Genomic DNA, 19,544 nt, shown 5'->3' with positions numbered 1-19,544 from the left:
AGACTGACTGCGGCAGTGAGCGCACTGCACTCTTGGATTACACTCATCCATCACAGAAGGAGTACAGTTTCTCTTCAGAGCAGCGCAAAGCCCCACAGAGCAAGGCAGCATGGGGAGCACCATGTCATGTGTCCCCCACAACAACTTAAGATTCTCTGGCAAGAGTTTCATACGCAGAAACAGGTAAGAAAAATCACGTCCAGGTGTTCCTACTGTACTTGTGTCAGTGTGTCATGCACTTGGCTGCCATTTGTTATTATAGACTCTGTGTTTCAGCTGGAAGGAATTCTTGGTATTTGTCAGGGTTTTGAGCGGTGGGGTTAAACAGAGGTTGTGAATTTTGTGAGGCCAGGGTCAGGATCACATGGTAATACAGGATAGTCTCAGAGCTGTGCCTGAGCGGTGCCTGTCTGGCCAACGGTGTCAATGATCCAGTTACCATTTGCCTCTTCTTTGCATCTCTGTGAAGATAATCTGCCAGCTGTCAGTGAATCTGGTTTCCCTCCAAAATCAGGACCTGACCCCACTCATTATCATGATCATATGTGAGCAATTATAGTTAATAGCTGATATCTGGTTTATGACACCTGATATATAAGTTAATAGCTTGTCGTGGTCTGACCTGAAGGCTTTGAACATGAATACAGGATCCGTCTGACATTTATGGGTTATACTTGTTAGTCTATATAGTTTTCCTAAACCCTCCAGGGTTATACGCCTGGGCATGTTAATGTTGGTACAGCCCACTCTGCTGGACCACCACATCTGATCCTAATTAGCCTCTGCTCCAGTCTCCTCTGTGCTGTGTGATGATTCAGGGTCTGGTTTTGTCAAACGTGCCATGTAGCTCTTGGTTTTCAAATAAAAACTAAGGCACGGCAACCTTTCAAAAAACCCCAACGGCTCAAGCTCGAACACTGATACACCTTTCTAAGTTGGGTTGACGGTTCAACACGAACAATATGTTCAGTGTTCCTGTTTCTTGTGTACCCTACTAACTCTTTGTGTTGGTTAATCAGGCCAGGCTCAGGTATTCCCCACAGAGGAGAGGAGTGAGTAGCGGTTGAATACCACTGCAGTGACCTAGGGAATGTTTGCAAATCCGCTACCTGTCTATTATATCTTTACTCCTCTGTCACTTTGCAAATGTGGATTGCATCAGCGTGCATGGTTTTCATATTTTGTCTATGCGTGGATACGCTGTAAAAGATGGATGTAGTGAAATACCATCACTCACTAAACACCAATCAATGGCTGTTGCTGGACATGCACTTCCTGATTAGACAGACCTTGATTCCCACCATGCAAACAAAAGCCTGCCTTGTTGCAGTGAGGACACTGGCACATACATGTACAGATAAGCAGATAAACCACAGGCTGAGATTGTAAAAGCAGCCCCCCAGCCTTATCATTGCAGTGAGGGAGCTTCCTCATGAAGATGTGACACTGATGGTAACAGATGAGGGTCATGCAAAACAAAGGAGGACATTGAATGCTGATTATGCTTTGCATACCCTCACTATCAGAAACACAAGACCTGATTGTTCTCATCATTTAAATGGCTGGCATTGATGGAGTGAGGACAAAGGAAGAGGCGCCGGTCAATTTATGTGACATGTGACACAAATTATGATTCAAAGTCATTAATCTGCTGTGAAAATTGAATGCAGTGTTCAAAGTTTAGTGATTTATATGAAAAAAGAGGGGAAAACAGAGACATACGTTACTGATGCTTACTTTGAAATGGAAAACGGTAGGGCACAGACTGCTGTAATTAGGTCATCTCTCGATCTGTCAACAGCAGACGACAGTGAACTCCCTTAAACAGGAAATATTCCTTGTTGACACTGCAGTTGGGAAGTTAACAGAACAGCAAACAGGATAGATGGTAAACATTGGGAGAGTGAGTGGTAACACGTGGTTTTCTTCTCTCTCCCTGGCAGCAGTCGCCTGTTTCGCAAGAAGAATCCTCAAGAGGGACAGGAGAAGTCCAACAGCATCATCAATATCCTGTGCACTGTCACCCCCAGAAAGGTAAGAACCTCAATCAGCTCGAAGTAGATGGTGAAAGCATGAAACTCAATTATCTGCATACCAAACAAAACTGCTCTCCTGTAAATGTCAACCCGTGTGTGATTTGATTTTTATTGGCGCCTCCTGACTGATTTTAACAGCAGGGCTAACTGGTTTATTCATGTCATGTCCAAACTTCACTAACATTACGACTGGTTGCAGGAAATGTCGCATAAAGATCTGCAGACGATAGAGAACATAAAATGGGATCCTCCGTTCCCTTACGACCCGGCCAGCGGCTGGAAGAAGAGCAGCATCAATGTGAAGAATTATGGACGGATGATTCACAGCTCCAAAGTTCGCTTCCGCTTCCTCCACTGCCAGGTGAGTGGACCAAATTACTTTTTAACGACTGTATGTTGAAACATCAGGAAAGCAACTATAAAAGAAAACAATACTGCTGCACAGTCCTCATTGTGGTTAATGAGGTCTGAAACAAAGGCCAAGCCTACAATGACACATCATGCCAGTCATCTTCATGAGTGTCAAAACCGAAAAAGACAAACAAAACAAACAACAACAAAAAAGACGTGGAGAGTAACAGGATGTTGCTCTGTGCCCACCAAATATGAAACTCTGTTGGTATTGACGTGGTGGCTGGCTGTGAATAATCCAATCCTCTCTCCACAAAGCAGACCGCAGCCTGTGTTTGGACATGCTTGCTTTTGCTGCAGTTGTGAAACATCTTGGAGAGAAAACCTCAGGGTAGAGAGACTTCCTCTGATCCCAGAGACTGATAGAGGATGCACCGGCTCCTCACTGTGGGAACTGTGATTTGTCAGAGATGTGACACAACAGCTGTCGAAAACTAAAGAGAAAAGATTGATTAAAGAAATAGCGTCATTCAGGCAAAAGAACACATTGTATCATAACAAAAAAATACTACCACACAGGAAGGAAACGTGTATTACAAGGTGCTGGGAACTGAAGCCATACATGAATCATTAAAGGGAGAGAGGGTTGCTGTCAAATAGACTGGCATTTTGTGGTCAGTGAAGAAATTCATACATTTCTGAGAATCCTCGGCCAACCTACTAAATCAGAACATTTCCTGCTGGTTGAATCAGCGGATGATACAAGAATAAAATGTTCCAATATGAAATAAATAATCAGACTTAACCCCTGGCAGAGATTTAAAGAATAATTAAAGAATAATAATCTCCTATGTGACTCTTTCCTTATCTGAAGCAAACATCAGAACAGGCATTAGATGAAGACATCGGCTTCCAGACATGAGCCTATGTGCATGCAAGGTTTATTTTCATTAAAACTAAACCACAGGATTTTTCAGATTAGTTTTCTAATTAAAAATGTGCCAATCTGTGGAATCGGCTGCTGCTCTGTGCACACTGTATGTGATTTTTTTCATAATGCAGTAAAACAAGAACTGCAGTTTTCTTGCACGAAAATAATTCTCACAGACATGACTTATTTTTATCATCACTGTTTCTGCATCTCCAACTCTTTCACCTTTGAACTTCATTCATTATCTCTGCAGGATGTACATGACTGCTACCTGGATTTGTTCCAGACACACCTTCATTTTGTGTCCAACAACACAACCGGACTGACATACCAGGTGAGTTTTTTTTTCTTCACAAGACTTCCTTCAAGTCTATGGTTCATCAGTATCAGCTAACCTCAGGGTCGATTTAAAAAAAATATATTTAATATTCCTATAGGGCAGAGTTTTATGTTATGTCATCATACCTTGTGACATGCGTACCCTGCCAACCAGCTTTGTGTTTGTAAACATAAAGTATGATGACGTTTCTTCACCTGTCTCATAAAACATGAGCAGCCATTAATCATCATTTTTACTGTCTGTTGAGAGCTTCACTCCGAGTCAAAAAAGAGACAGCGAACCCCCTTAACAGTGTTAGTCAGAATATAGATGACGGCAAATGTCAGGCAGACATGAATACATCATCGACTTTAAAGGCTGACCTCACCGTCAAGGTGATTAATTCATTGTTAATATTTAAAGCTGAACGGTTGGCTCAAAAAGAGCTGGGGAGACATTGCAGAGACTGCTTCTGGTGTGTGAATGAGATTTTTGTTTTTGTACAAAGAAGCATGATTGATTTTTTTGTTCTTTTGTGTGCAGGGAACTCTTCCGCTGAAAGAACTCACCATCTGCAACCTGCAACAGAACTGCAACCACAGCCAACCCCAGGAATTCGCCTTTCAAATAAACGGTAAGTGCGACCTCGCTAGAAAGGACACAAGTGGGTGTTGGCACTGAGCCCTGGAATGTTGTAATCATCACTTTTGAGTTTTATTGGTTGTGTTGCATTTGGCCAATCAATCACTCAAATTGGAGCTAGCTAACCCTGCAGTGGCTGACTTCAAACTTTAAGAAAGTAAGACAGAGGATGAACTAGAGCTAAAGTGACAGTGCTGGTTTTTGGCTCATGTTTATCTCAATTCCGTCACTAATTTTTACCCCTGCTGGTGGTCTGCTGTGTTCGACCCTCTCATCAGTTGTGGATCAAAGTTAAACTTTCCTCACGTATAAAACCAGCAAGAAACTGCATGCTATTTTCAAGCTGCAGCATTTCCTATGTTGTCACATTCCAGTGATTCAAAGGTGCCGCGACCCTCTTCACCTCCACTCAACCCCAAGACTAACTAGAGCCGGGCCCCTTCACCCTCGGTCAGGAGGGCAAACCGGCCCTAAAGACCCTGCTTGTTAGACAACAGGTGCACTTCAGTCAGTCCAGCTGTCACGCAGAAAAGCCCAGCTACCGCTCTTAGCCTTGTCACTGCATATAATCTATGGCACATTCCAAAAACTGCTCAGGTTAATAACGTCCAGTGGAAATGCCACTTATCTTTTGAACTAAGAGCGAACAAAAACAATCTGAAACTTGACTTCTTTTCATTAAGTAGAAATAATCTGATGTAGTGACTAGAGGGCTTTGGTCCTTGCCTGGGAGGTAATAAAATCAGCAAAGTCAGGGACTAACGTAAAAATTACTCATTAAAAGAATTTAGGAAGGGTGTAGGGTTTCTGTATTTATATTTCTTTATCATCACTATCTTACTGAAATCTGAACAGATCTCTACTGTCACAATATTGACACTCTTTAGTGTTGCCTTCTCATATTTGACCGGACCAAGCTTGTTATTTTATGGTATTGTATTACAGTTGTTTTCATTGTTCGGTGTGGACCTTTATTTACTTTATGGGTGGCATCACTTACGGGAAACATGCGGAGGAAGCGTGAGGAAATTCTGACTCAAGTGAAAGATCCCATGTGGAGATTTGCTCCAAGCTGAGAATATGAATCAGCTTTAGCGTCAAGCAATGTTGGTGAGTTAGAGAGTGACGAAGCAAACGCAGCACGAGAGGGTCTATAAAAATTCCCGGAAGTCTTCACATGGTTTAAATTAATGTGGCTGTGAAAGTTAGATAATGATAGTTAATTACTTTAAACAATAGTTAATGGCCTCTGTAAACGGACTGAAAGTTTAAATGAGAGAAAGTCTCATTATGTGCTTCCAGTCTTAATACGTTTCACATCAATCACTTGCTTAAAATGTGGAACGACATGACTTTTCAAGGGAGTGCTATGGTCAAGGTCTACTCTTAAGAGCTGGGATGAAGATAAAGTCAATAGATGAGTCCGGAGTGGCTGATTATTAAGGAGCAGTCAGCCGCCTACGGTTCCTGATAATTACAGTACAAAGCCATGGGGCTGGATGAAACAGGCTATCTCTGCTGGTTATCTCTGGTATGTGTGGGATTAATAGACAGAGAGAAATTCCAGCTCTTTTCATCCCAGGTCCTGTGGGAGGAAGAGTCTGCCATGATTTTTAAATGCCAAACAAAGCAGGTCAAGGGAGATCATCCGCAAGAGGTCTTACATGTGGTTTACCGTCTTGAACATGTGTTAACGTTTATTGCACAGTGTGTTACAAAAGGCCAGAAAAGCAGATTGTGAGCACCATTAATGATTCACCACCATGGCAGAAAGCTTTCTGATAAAAGCCTCAGAAGGGGAAGTCTGGTTGACACTTTCCCTTTTTGAACTTGTGACCTTTGAACCCTGCAGGTGTCAGCCTTAACCCCATTATCGTCTACTGCGCCAACCAAGAAGAAATGGACCTATGGTTCGGCCTGCTCAAAGAAAACATTGAGGCCAACGGCGGCACTGCAATTGCACCTGAAAACTTCACCAGAGTGAAAGTAAGTTAAACAGAACATTTTTGATGCCACAAAAAGTGGATTTTTTTTTTATGCTTAGCTTAGGGCTGGGCAACGTATTGATATTATTTCAATAACTTTATATGTGACTGGAAGATGTTAAAAATTGTAATACCGTGAATGTTGTCTTTTCCTGGTTTTAAAGGCTGCTTCACAGTAGAGTGATGTAATTTACTGAGCTTACCAGACTGTTCCAGCTGTTTTATTGCTTGCCTTTACCCACTTAGTCATTATGTCCAAATTAGTGTGGATGATTTACCAAAAATCTCACTGTGTAAATATTTTGTGACATCACAAACCCTACAATATCGTCTCCATATTGATATCAAGGCATTTGGTTAAAAATACTGTGATATTTGATTTTCTCCATATCGCTCAGCCCTAACCTTGCTCTAAATAGTCTGTTAAATTTTATCAGGCTGGCTCCTGTACTGCAACAAAGATCAACATCCATTTTAACAGATTCAAACAAGCACTTTAGTGTGATCATCTTTTAATCCACCTGATAGAATAGCCAAGAAAACACTTTGGCTTCAACCACCCCTGATAAAAACAGGGTGTGGGTGTGTGTGTGTGTGTGTGTGTGTGTGTGTGAGTGTGTAGCTAGATATGAGTCAAGTAGGTCACTGCTGGCTCTCCCTGAGGCCTGGATACTAGGGAGCGGCATTGACCGCATCACAGCCTACATCAAACAAACCCTCACATCTGCAAAGGGCTAAAGTGCTGACTCCACTCCCACAGGTGGGGAAATGGCTGATGAAACACATGACCCTAGATGTGTCACAACAGAAGAAAACAGAACTGATGATGCTTTCTAAGCCTTAGCTTAAGAGCACTTACAATGAACAAACAAGAGTGACATTCTGAGAGAAAAAAAAATCTACATGTTCAAATTTGCTGAAGGGCTGAGCTCTGTTCATATTTAGTATGCTCATGATTCTTCCCTGTGCACCTAACACAGCTAAACCGGGACGAGACTCCTGAGAGCAGAGAGGAACTGAGGAACTCCATAAACAGAGAGCCCATCCACGAATGGGAGGGCTCTCAGCGAGATAGCCTGGGCACCATCACCTACGTCACTAAAGTCCGACTGCAGCACCTGCCCTGCCAGGTAAGACATTACTGCTGCTTATCAAGAGTGAATCACCATGACCGCTCACACAAAAGTAAAACACGCAATCTATGCTGTTGCCTGTTTATGGAAATATACAGTACAGCAAACAGTAACTCGTCATCTATACATGTTCTCAAACACTGGGAATTTTTCACATGATGAATAAAAGCAGGATAACATCAGCTCTAAATCCAGGTGACTCACATAGTTTTGAAATTGTGTAACACACACATTACCTCAACACAATAAAGGAGTCAGTGGAAAGGGTGGAGTCCATATTTTGGCAAATGGTACCTCTCCTGCAGATTTAACACTATTATCTTTATTTTCCGGTCGTCAAGGTGTAAAGACAGTGTCAGACACCTGCAACCAACTACTGAAAAACACGTGACTCCTCGCTAACCGGATCCCAAATAAATAATGCTGATACAGCTCCACATGGCAGCCAATAAAAACAGTAGTCATGACAAGGCTTGCATGGATATCAGTAATTAATTCACTGTGGGAAATAGCGGCAGCCCGATTGAAGTGTGTGAGATTTAGGGCCTGGGTGTGTGAGAGGCATTTGCCCGGCTCACGCAGTGACTCGACTCACCTCACAGCTGGAATGTCAGCTGTCTGTCCAGACACACCCTCCGAGAGGGAGAGGAAACATAAACTCTCAGTCTGCCGCACCTTTAAATGCCCCACTAACTGGTTAGACTGAGGATCTTACTGGGATTTAAACTGCGACTTTCAACAGAGTATTAAAAGATCATATTGGTGTTTTTCATGTTTGCACCAGGTCCCACGGTTGACTCCTAGCTTTGTATTATTCATAGACTTATTTTCACACAGTCAGAATAACTGGAGTCTTATTTTCTGACCTACAGTAAAGTATTTGGTGCCGTTATTTCTTGTACGATATCAAAATGTGAAAACATTCCAGAGAGATAAATGACCTAAATTTGATTTGCTCTAAGTTTCTCTTTCACTTTACTGTTCCAGACTTTGAGCTTTCCTTTCACCTTGCACACAAAGGAGAGACTGACTTCTCCACGAGGAAATAATCCCTCATGTTGCTTTAGAAATGTTAAGGTGTAAGGTTTCCTGTTTAGGATGACTTTTGACACCATGAAATATAATTTAATAAAGATAGAACTACATGGAGAAAATTTAAACAAAACATAAGCTGTTTTTTCTTATGAATTCTTGACATTGTCCAGAGTTGCCTTTTCGCACATGTAGCAAACAACAGAAGATTATACGTGTCGGATGCATTCTCTGGTATTACTCCGTTATGTTTAGGCAAGGGGTGGCACCTGGATAGAGCGTGCAGGAGGCAGGACATAAAGCAAAAAGTACGCTATGAAAATCGCTGTGTTTTGTTTATGTAGCCTATTCGTAATTTGATTATAAACAATCGAGTCCTCGAGAGAATTTGTCTGACGATTTTGGCCATTACCGGCAGAAGTTCTCGAATCTCGTCATCTCTCCAGTTTAACACAGGTGTCTTCACCTGCATTCTCACATACATTAGACTGGGTAATGTCTAGATAAGTTTAGGGCTGCAGTACATGTGTGAAAGGGGCTATGGTCAAGGGTTTACAGGCATTACCAATTAATGACAAAAGTATTTTGCTAGCGGATAAGAATAACACTGTCCCATTACTGTAATCACACACACACACACACACACACACACACACACACACAAAGCTCATCAGCAGCTGTAATCTTGTGTCCACAGGAACAGAGTGACAGACTGCTGGTAATGTACCCATCAACGCTGATCATCCTATCAGAGGAGGATGACGGGCTCTTCTATAAGGTACGACTGACCTCACTGACCTTTTACTCAAACTTAATCACATCCTGAGTTGTGTGCATACAGTATCTCAAGTGTTTGCAAAGGCTTGTTTTAAGGAGTCATTATGATTACAGGGGAAACTTCCACTCAACATGATCACTGTGACCACACCCTGCCAAGACGTCAAGCCCAACACCTTTATGATCGAAGGTAAACACACTGAATCAGTTAGCTGCTCTACTGCAGCCTCTTCACCACACTGGCATTTCAAAGGACATGTTAAAGGGATTTAAATGAGTGTACATTCTTGTGCATGTGTTACGCTAAGTGGCCTTTTCCATGAATCCGCTATCGTCACAGAGTGTAACCCTCCATGAATGAGATGGTTTTATCCCCAGTGAATGACAATCTGACTATAGCACATTCCAGTAAGCGAACGGACCGAATGACAGGCTTTGTCCTCCCCCCTCCTCTCTCCCCAGGGAAGCTGATCAACCCCATAGTGGTGTCGTGTCTGGATAGGGCCGAGTTCTGCGACTGGATCCAGCATTTAAAAGCCGCTGACGTGCCTGTTCTCAGCCCCCCGCCCCCTGTGTATGACATCATCTACACCCCGACGCAACAAGAGGTGAGGCCCGCCCTCCTTCGTTTTAACAGTAACACTTCTCAAGTCTGAGGACAAGTCATAAAGACAGACAACATGGCCCTGCCTCTTTTGTAAATAACGTTCAACATAAGTGATTTATGATTTACTACAAATACTACTGCTACTACGGCAGCAGTCTAAATGAAGTCTCAAAAACATTAAAATCCGAAAGCTTTGCTTGTTCTTAGTCATATATTTCAATTTATACAATTTTTTGGTCCTATAATCTCTAGGCTCCACAGTTTGACAGGTGGAGTGGAAACAGCCATGGACGAAGTGAGTCTCTTAAAATCAGCCAGTCATCGAGTGGATGTGGGTCCCACAACCTCCAGTTACCCATTCATGAAGACAACCCTCTCTCTCCAGGATACTCTGAACCCCTCTGTGTAAGTCAGCAGCGTGCTACCTCTCAAGTTCAAGTATTATCGAACAAATAAACTGAAGCAAGTACACCAACACTACAGTATTTGCACAGATATAAATGTGGAAGGACTTAGTTGTGCACTGCTAAAAAAAGCTTGTGTTTGTTTTGGTGGAGCTGAGCAGCAACACCTTTCTTTTACAAAGTTAATTATTAAGCAAGGCCTGCAGACCAAACCGCTCCTGTTACAAAGGTTCAAGTGATGTACGTCAGGCTTTCCAGCAAAAATACAATCAAACAAACGTCAGTAATTTTCCCCAAAAAACAACATCAACCTACAAGTGCTCTTGCTCTTGCAGCACACGTTGATTCAGCACTGAAAAGTTTGCTTGTAAACTTCAGTCTCTTCAGGATGTTCACTCTGCATTATCAGGATTTTTGACCAAACTCCCCTGGGAGAGTGCCTATGTAGGCCGACTGCCCATCCAATTAGCTTTTAGTGAAGAAGGCTCCGTGCCCAGATAACATGTTGCTGTTCAGCTCCACTATCCCAATTAAATTGATGGAGACCTTTTTTTCTCTCACACTCCGACAACCATGTTTACTTAAAAACACAAGATGATGCAGAAAACTAATGCTGCAGAGAGGGGAAACAGTTTATGTCTGTTCCACAAGGACTCGGTGGTTAAAGTACCTGATGCCATCCGTGATGAAAAGCCACAACTCTTGGCTGACTTTTGCTCTGGATGTGTTTGTTGTTCCTACAGTACAGCTCCAGTCGTCCCTCCTCAACTGAGACCGCCCGCCTGGGCAGCAGGACCAACAGCGTGTCTTCCCACACGAGGCCCGAGCGTGACCTACGACCTTTGTCACTGCGCTACTCCTCCCCCCAGCGCGGCTCCTACCTCCAGCCTGCTGAGAGCTCCGTGCGGTCTCAGGTCTACAGCACACCCTACTCTGCCCTGCACCGTGCCAGCCCACAGCGGCTGGAGAAAACCCCGCTTGTCAAGGTAATTCAGTCTGGCGTCTAACTTGATAACTGAATATTCCCCTCGAGCCTGCTGACTTATTTTACATGTCATGTGAGCAGTATCTAAAATAGACTCACCAAGCAGACGGCTCAGAGGGGTCATGTATATGGTGTTAACAAATGGCTTAATAGCAGCATTTGTGCAGAATTGAGGTTGAAAGATCAATCTTTTGTGATGGTGCTAGGGATGAAAGCTCTATTATAGCTCATAAACAAAACTTGAGCCACCAATCACAACACATTTACTATACTTAGGGGGTGTCCTCACATTACTGTTGGAGTTTTATACACAACACTGACAGCTGGAAGCAGATTTGTAAGACAACAGATTGTTGTCACACCAGCACTGCTGAAGATCATGGCTGGCATTGGTAATCTGATCCCACAGTGTGGCTTATGGGATTGCCTTCTGTGAACCCTACAGAGTGTGAGAGAGAAAGACATATAGAGACAGATACAGAGACACGCAGGGAAAACTGGCAATTGATTTTCCTCTCATTGCTTGGTGTATAAAACTAACTGAATCTTTTGTAATCAGTCTAACAGCTGGAGCACCCCTCAGACATCCCTGAACTACTCCCTGAACGCACCCCAGCGCCACTCGGACATGTGCGCCCCCCGACAGCCCTTGTCGCCCCTGTATGATGAGCCCTGCAGCCCAGAAATCTATTCCCTGGATGAAGCCAGGCCAGTGGTAAGTGGGTCAACGATACTGGATCCATAGGTTCAATTTACACCTGCGCAGCCTGTCGGATATGAAGCAGTGCACACACATATGCACATGTTCAGTGAAAAATAAGATAGGGCGGTTAATGCAGTGACTAGAGAGAGGTCTCATTCACATGCATGTAAAATTTAACAGCTAATGAATCCAAATCCATAAATTCCTTGTTTCATTATTCTTGGTTAAATCACCTTGAACCAGCAGAGTTGCATTTGAAAAACAGAAATAATTTTGCCAAAATGTTTTAAGTGCAGTTTTGTTCTTTATGAAGGTCTATTTGACTGCCAGGTGAAATCATCCTTAATGTACATGTTTATAGTTGCCCTACTCTGACATGTCTCCCTCTGTCCTTTAGCAGCAGAGCTGGCAAGAGCCAATTCAGCAGCACCACCACCACTATCAGCAGCCCAACCAGCTCCTACCCTCCTCCTTCCAGCTCCGCACCCCTCCCTCGGGCAGGCGCTGCAGGAGAAGCCTGGTTCTGACCAACTCACAGGGAAAGGCTCTGGGCATGGAGTTAGAGATTCCTCAAAGCCAAGAGGAGCAGAGAGCCGAGGCCGTGTCGAGGCTAAAGCTGCTGCCTGTGCCCGGCCAAGTGCAAGAGCAGGTGAGGAACACAGAGACACTCGCCTCCCAGGACACTCTGGTTTCTGGAATGTTGCTGTACAAAGTGCAACAGTAATGCGCTGTATGGCAGCAGAGCTTGTGTATATACTTGTTCTGCAGGTGATATTTGAACAGGTGCCACAGATCTAACAGATATTTTTGGGAACGTGAGAATGTTTGTTATAGCTGATCACGGGAAGTAACTTTCTTTTGTTTTCTTTTTATAGATTCTCCTCCCATCGAGCTCGATGAGGAACACCTCTCAGATGCCTTATGGTTACTCACCAGGTAAGAACTGAAGGCATGCAATAACTAACCTTAGAAACATTCTTCTCTTTATGTGTAGTGTACCTGCGTGTGTAGTACAAGTATGTTTGACAGTGTATAATGACTGGTTGCATGCTTCCAGTCCTGACAAGATTTCTCATCTTGTTAAACAAAGAAAAAGGCATGTTCATGGCATGGCTAAAAAACAATGGGCACACTTTCAAGCTATAACACTACAGCATCATATTTCCTCACAAGTGTGAGTTATGACAGTCATCACTAGCAGCCACCTTCCTAAATACCACCAAGGACACAGAACATTGCTCACACTCCATTATGCCTTAAATTAAACAGTGGGTGCACTTTGGATTGACTGAACTCTTGGGTCTGACAGAAGGCTAAAGGTTACAGAATTGAAAGTGCAGGAAATGCGCAAATGTGCCAATGAAATGGAGCTTAGTGCAGCTCTAAATGCCATTTCTGCAGATGTCCCACGTGGGGGAAAGCCCAGTGTAAGAGAAGACTGTTTCACAGACGGCGTTTCCTCCTGCACTGTGATTGACAGCACACAACTGTGCAGGGTTACACGTGTATCTACAGGCTCTTTTATCACAAATGAAAACACGACAAATGTACCTGATACCTGCATTTCACTTTGATCTACACATTAATTCTGACCAAATTATTTCAGCACACAGGTTTAATGTTTCTGCATTATTAGCCATATAACACTAATAGCAAATGAAGGTGGTGTAGTAGGGGCATGTTACACTACTGGTTTTACAGTAAGACTATATGCTGGTACAAAGCCAAAAACACAAGTCTGTTGGGACTGTTACCAAGTTTATACAGGCAGGGCGAGGTTTGTCTTTCATTGTTTGAAACTAAAAGCCTGGGAATCTTCTCTCGCTCCTATAGATCACCACTCGTACCTTGAACCCACAGAACCAGATGACCAGGAAATGGACTATGACAACATTTGGGACTACGACTGTGATACTGGAATGATTCAGCCAGCGTCTGGAATTTCGACACACTGGACAGGATTAGACTTTGGGGCCAGAGGCCTTGGTGCCATGGCAACCCAGCAGAGATGGTCATAAAACAAAACAATAGCCCGGCACTCGTCTGGACGTGTGCAAACAACAGATCTCTATCTGACGGATAATAAAAGCCAACCATCGCAGCCGGTGTTGGTCCTGCTGCATACAGTATGAACCAGCAAATCCCATGAACTGTGCTGTTAGATGTTGGGTAGTCACGCAGAGGAACGATGAGTGCAGGAATGAAGAGGAATGGGCTTGAAACAAAGCATGATGAAAGTAAAAAACAGGCTATAACTGTTTGATATGTAGCATTCAGGAGAGAAGACAGCAGAGTGTATATACTGAGTAGCTTTAATGTTATTTTTTATTATATAATTGCACTAAAGGTTTAATATGTAGTGCAAAAACCTCCAGGTTTTTTTTTAAATATTTATAGTATTTTCTAACATGCTGTCCAGTTTACTTATTGTTCTATGTTTATTTTGTGTTTATTTAAAGCTATAAAAAGCATTCCACCAGGGCTTGTTATAGTAAAAGATGTATATTTTTGTAAATGTTGTAAATGTATTATTTTATTATGCTACATTATCGAGGCAAATAGATGTGGCTTCAACCGACTGCCTAAACGGTGCTAATATAACCATTACTACTACAGTGCTGTACTGATACCTGTGTGGATTGCTTTTTTCATTTTTGTTTGAGGTGTTTATTTATATTTGGAAATAAAACTTGAAAAATGAACTGACAGGTGTATCTCTGTTTTGTCTTTTTCTAATGATAGTCTTAAATTGTCTGTTATCAGTATTTTAATACTGTCAATTTGAAAACAATGTTAAGGTCACTCGTAGTTATGAACGCACAGAGAATTATCACTGAATCTGAAGCTCTGCAGCAGGGCGCCGTTTTCAGCAAGAAAGCTCTAATGCTGCGCTCCACTTCCTGTAAAAGTTGGAGCTGGGAACGATGTCACACCCAAGTTGACCACGTTGCAGTACAACAAGACAGAAAACCAAGACATACCTGTTGTAGCCAGGTTAGCCAATGGTAACAATACCAGTTGATAGCAACGCATTGCGGTGTATTATGTGCATACAAACATCTTTGCAACATTTCCACAGACAGATGTTAGACAGTACTGTGCATACGAAAGATTTAATGACACAAAAATAAGACAGAGGTGTTAATAAACAGTACATTACCAAAGCTGCAACCACTATTGATGTGCGGAGTCAGGGTTTGTGAGTAACTCCAAGGGACTAAAATTTCCAATTTCAGTTGAAATTTCTGACTGAGAACTCAGACACTGTGACCTTCCAGTTCAAATAGAAAGCACATCATTATCCACTGTACACTACCCACGCAGCACTGATAACTAGCCAGTGAACATTGTTGAGCATCTAGCAGCTAAAGAGCCAGATATTTTATTTTTTATATATCCCGGAAATGATAGAGACCAAAAACAGAACTTAATGGATGTGTAAATAAGCAACTGTCAGTTAACAGGTTTGCTCTATCAATTTAAAAGATGATGATGTGTAAAATGCTGTGTTCACAACTTATTTCAGCTGCCTCCAGGTAGCCAAAGACATTTATTATTGCAGGTTTACATCTGTGCCCTATAAATTCAGTATACTACTAAAAAAGTATTGGTACTCCAATTAGAGTAATCAAACAACTGTTTTATTACGACATTTAAAAACAGTGAGTACTGTAGAGCCAGCATGGGTAAATCAGTGAGATTTTGTAATGCATAACCCAGTTCTAACATGCTCTACTGATTGTTTGTGCGGTGAGAATATACTGCAACAGCTTCATGTGCTGCTTTCAACATCAGGCCACTTTATAGTTTATGGTTCAACCTTGCCATCTGCTGGAGAAAAATATGTATGATTCCTCAAAAGGGCAGGCTCTCCTGTGAATACTTGGCAATGATGTTAAATCAGCATATTATTATCATGTATAATTTTAATTATTACCTTTAACTAATATCATTGGTCGATACTGAAAATCAAGTTAACAAACTACAGTTCAACCAGCTGTGATAGGTTCTTACATGAGCCTATGCTGCCCTCTAGTGTTTGAGGAGTACCACCTTCAGGTCTGAGTGCTTATGGAAGAACGAGACAAAGCACACATCTCAGACGCTGTTTATTGAAGTTAAACTGAAAGACATCAACAGCTCACAGAGCAACCAATAAAATAAATAAAATACAGTCATCTATGAATGATCTATTATGAAAATAAAATGCCCATCATAAATAATAGAACTGATACTGGCAAAGAATACAGTCCCTCAAATTAATTTTCCAAGGGTGTTTTGCTAAATTGTCATTTTGGGAAACATTGTAATAGATGTCACCTCATATCTCATTTTGTAAAACACTTTCAATTACTGTTGTGGAAATATTTAACAGTCACTTTGGATAAAAAATCATCTTCTAAATGAATGGAATGGAAACAAACCATCCTAAATCGTTCCTCAAGTTAATCCTTTTATCACATGTCCATCTAACATCTCAACTCTGTATAGCTCTGAGCAAACCTGCCTCTATCCTTCCATCAGTAAACACATCCTAAAACCTTAATCACAAATGTCCAAAGCCTTCTTTCTGATAAATGTACAGGTTTCATCTTGCCTTTGGTCATTTCATATTTTATATTAATCTTTCAGACATCAAAATGTGTGCAAAAATAATCTACCAAAAAGCAAAACTGCTATTAATGAAACCTCCTTCCATATCTATTCAATAGAGAGATCAACATTTGAAGCGATTATAGTGCAAATACGCAATGGAGACATGAAACAGCACGTCAAACATTTGACAAATTCTTTGAAGGACTGAGATCTTGCACTGGCTCATATCAGGTGTTCATGGAAAAATGCTTCATCTGAAGCTTGAAATATTCAGAGACAGAGACATCATGAATCAGACAGGGCGGGGTATTCCAATTTCTTCTCATTGGCTGCCGCCTCCTTCTTGACGTATTTACGCAGGTATCGAATGGCTGACAGAGCGCTTACATTCGCCAGCAGAACTGAGTGAGAATACATATTAAAAGTGAGTCATCATTTTACTCATGAGACTTTGCAACCCAACATTGAATTTATCTGTTTATACAAGTTCAGTGTCTCTTGAAGTTGACTTTTTTCAATGCTTTGTTGATTTAACCTTTTCACATTTTACATCCTCAGCATATCATTAACAGTCAGCCCTTACAGACCTTAAAAGCTGAGATGGACTGCTGCTTTGTATTTTCATTTTTTAAAAGCAACATTTGCAGGTTTTCTGTCATGAAAGTACATTAATGCTGCATATACACACACATACCAGCCTTCCAGGCATCTCCAACTTGTGGGTTTGCAGTCTTCAGCACCCAAGAAGCAAACGCAATACAAACCAGACACATGTCTGACTGCCTGAGAGGCAGGAGGGAGGCATCTAACCCTTCAAAGAAAGTGACAGAGTGTTATAGAAAACATCTTAAATCATTAAGTGTGACACATCAAGTGACAGCAATCATCCACAGAGAAGCCCAGTGAGAGGTGAAGGGCATCATAATTGGCACTAACACACCAACAGCTGAGCACAAGCCCCTAGTAATATGTTCAGACTTCCTGTTCTGTCACACTGTGACCCGGTCAAATCCCAGCACCTGCACAGATTACTGTTGCGCAAACATACAAGGCTGCTTAACGCTACTGATATTTGCATTCCTGACTGGAGTGGCCTTAAGATAACCCTCACCGGCAACTGCTGACCATTGGGTGCTATATCAGTACCCTATAAGTTATCTTAATTACAGCTAAGCGGACGTTTAAGAAGAAGGATTACATGTACATAAAGACTTCTCAAGTTGAGGTATTTTCCCTCACAGCCAAACATAAACTACAGCACTCAACTGTCAGCTCAGAGAGGACAGGCATTGAATGAAGTCAAGTCATCACGTACAACCTCTCCTCTTGGTTTTCACCCTACGTGCCTGCAGCCCAGTCAGTGTCCTCTGACAGCTAATGTAAGGGAGTCCGTCCCAGACAGATGATGCCAGTTACAGTCCGTTCTGGACTGTAACAGCTGACTGAGTAGATTACATATTCTACATTACAACTGTTCATGTATGAGGACAACACAAAGAGCCTTACTGACAGAGGTTGAACACATTATTGATACATACGTTATCATTTAAAAAAAAGAAAAGAAAAAGAAATTATTTAACTATTTTTAAAATCTGAGCTACTGTGTTAGCTGACAGCCTCCCTGGTTTCACAAAGGTACTGTCTGTCAGACTGGACAAGTTAAACCAGTCTTTACTTTGTTCTTAGAATCATCTGATCAAATTCAGAGTGGTTTAACGTTACGTAAAACGTAAATGAATTTTAAGGGAAATCAAATCAGATTCTTCCAAGGAGGTGAATGGTGTTATCCACATCATAATTAAAGCATATCAGGAAAGTAACATAAGAATAATTTCGGCATTATATCGAGGACTGAACACAAATGACAAACATTCAACTAAATGTTATCAAGGTGAAATCGGAGAAGGAACTCAATGAAGACATTTCAGATGAAGATTGGCATAATAAGTGGAACATACACCTTACAACCACTAATTCACGAACCTGGAGGGAATTTTCATGGAGGAATCTAATTCGTTTTTTTATTACACCAAAACTATAGAGTAAGCATCTCCATAGATGTCCGAAATGTTGGTGAGAGTGCTGGTCTTTTTTTTTTTTTTTAAGATTATTTCTTTGGGCTTTTTGCCTTTAATGGACAGGACAGATTGAAATGGGGTGAGAGAGAGAGAGTGGGGGTTGACGTGCAGCAAAGGGTTGCAAGCCAGAGTCGAACCTGCGACCGCTGCAGCGAGGCATCGCCTCTGTACATGGGGCACCGGCAAGAGAGTGCTGGTCTTTTGATGTAGACCACTCTCATGTTTTTGGAAATGTCAGAAAATAACTGTATTTTGGGAAATGGAACATGGTAGGATATGAGGTTCCTACCAGTTGTTTGGTGCTTTATCTATGTAAATTTTCTGAAGAACATGTTATTGCTGGTGACATATATTTGATCAACATATTGCTTGTCGCAAGCAAGAAAGCTATCACTAGAAACTGGGGTAAAGAAACACAACCAACGAAAGACCAATGGCTAACAATTGTGCAAGAAATCTTTTAAATTGAGAAATTGACAGACATCTATACAAGACTCAAAAAGACGATAATAATCAATAGATACACTAATCCTTAAGGCTGTAAAAATGTGTATTTAACCAAGCAGTTTTTGTTTCATTACTATTTTTCAATTAAATTATCACTATCACTAGGGTTGGGAATCTCTCTGTGATAGACGATTCGATACGTATCTAGATACACGGGTTACAATACGATTCAAAAACAATATATTTTTAATACAGAATGATTCGATACGATTCAATACAGTGTAGGAACGATGCGATTCGATACAGTGTAGGAACGATACGATTCGATTTGATATGATTCTATGGTTAACATTTGTTGATGTAGACATTAATCATATATTATAAAATAAAGAAGCCAATTCTATAAAAGTGACATTCTTACAGTATTTTCAAATTTGTAAAAGACCACATCCCCAAGCATTGTTGCTGTATGGCACTGGCAAAAATAAAATAAAAAGACAAACAACAACAAAATCACA

The 19,544-nt window shown here is 41.6% G+C and overlaps 1 protein-coding gene across 2 annotated transcripts; it reads left to right on the top strand.

Moving 5' to 3' along the window:
• On the top strand, positions 1 to 14,601 carry plekhn1 (pleckstrin homology domain containing, family N member 1). Of its 2 annotated transcripts, none has more exons than XM_050065994.1 (16): positions 1 to 183; positions 1,944 to 2,034; positions 2,236 to 2,397; positions 3,572 to 3,652; positions 4,181 to 4,271; positions 6,132 to 6,265; positions 7,245 to 7,394; positions 9,127 to 9,207; positions 9,321 to 9,396; positions 9,669 to 9,814; positions 10,066 to 10,218; positions 10,961 to 11,203; positions 11,762 to 11,917; positions 12,306 to 12,554; positions 12,781 to 12,841; positions 13,739 to 14,601. In XM_050065994.1, the coding sequence occupies exons 1-16, from the start codon at positions 110 to 112 to the stop codon at positions 13,921 to 13,923; spliced, it is 2,133 nt and encodes a 710-aa protein (XP_049921951.1). In that variant the 5' UTR covers positions 1 to 109; the 3' UTR covers positions 13,924 to 14,601. The 2 variants fall into 2 exon arrangements, with proteins under 2 accessions (XP_049921951.1, XP_049921950.1); XM_050065993.1 differs by having other exon boundaries at positions 12,303 to 12,554.
• The last annotated feature ends 4,943 nt before the right edge of the window (positions 14,602 to 19,544 follow it).

Source organism: Epinephelus moara, chromosome 16 (assembly GCF_006386435.1).
Source record: "Epinephelus moara isolate mb chromosome 16, YSFRI_EMoa_1.0, whole genome shotgun sequence".
NCBI lineage: Eukaryota > Metazoa > Chordata > Actinopteri > Perciformes > Serranidae > Epinephelus > Epinephelus moara.
This window is presented reverse-complemented; position numbering and strand designations above follow the sequence as displayed.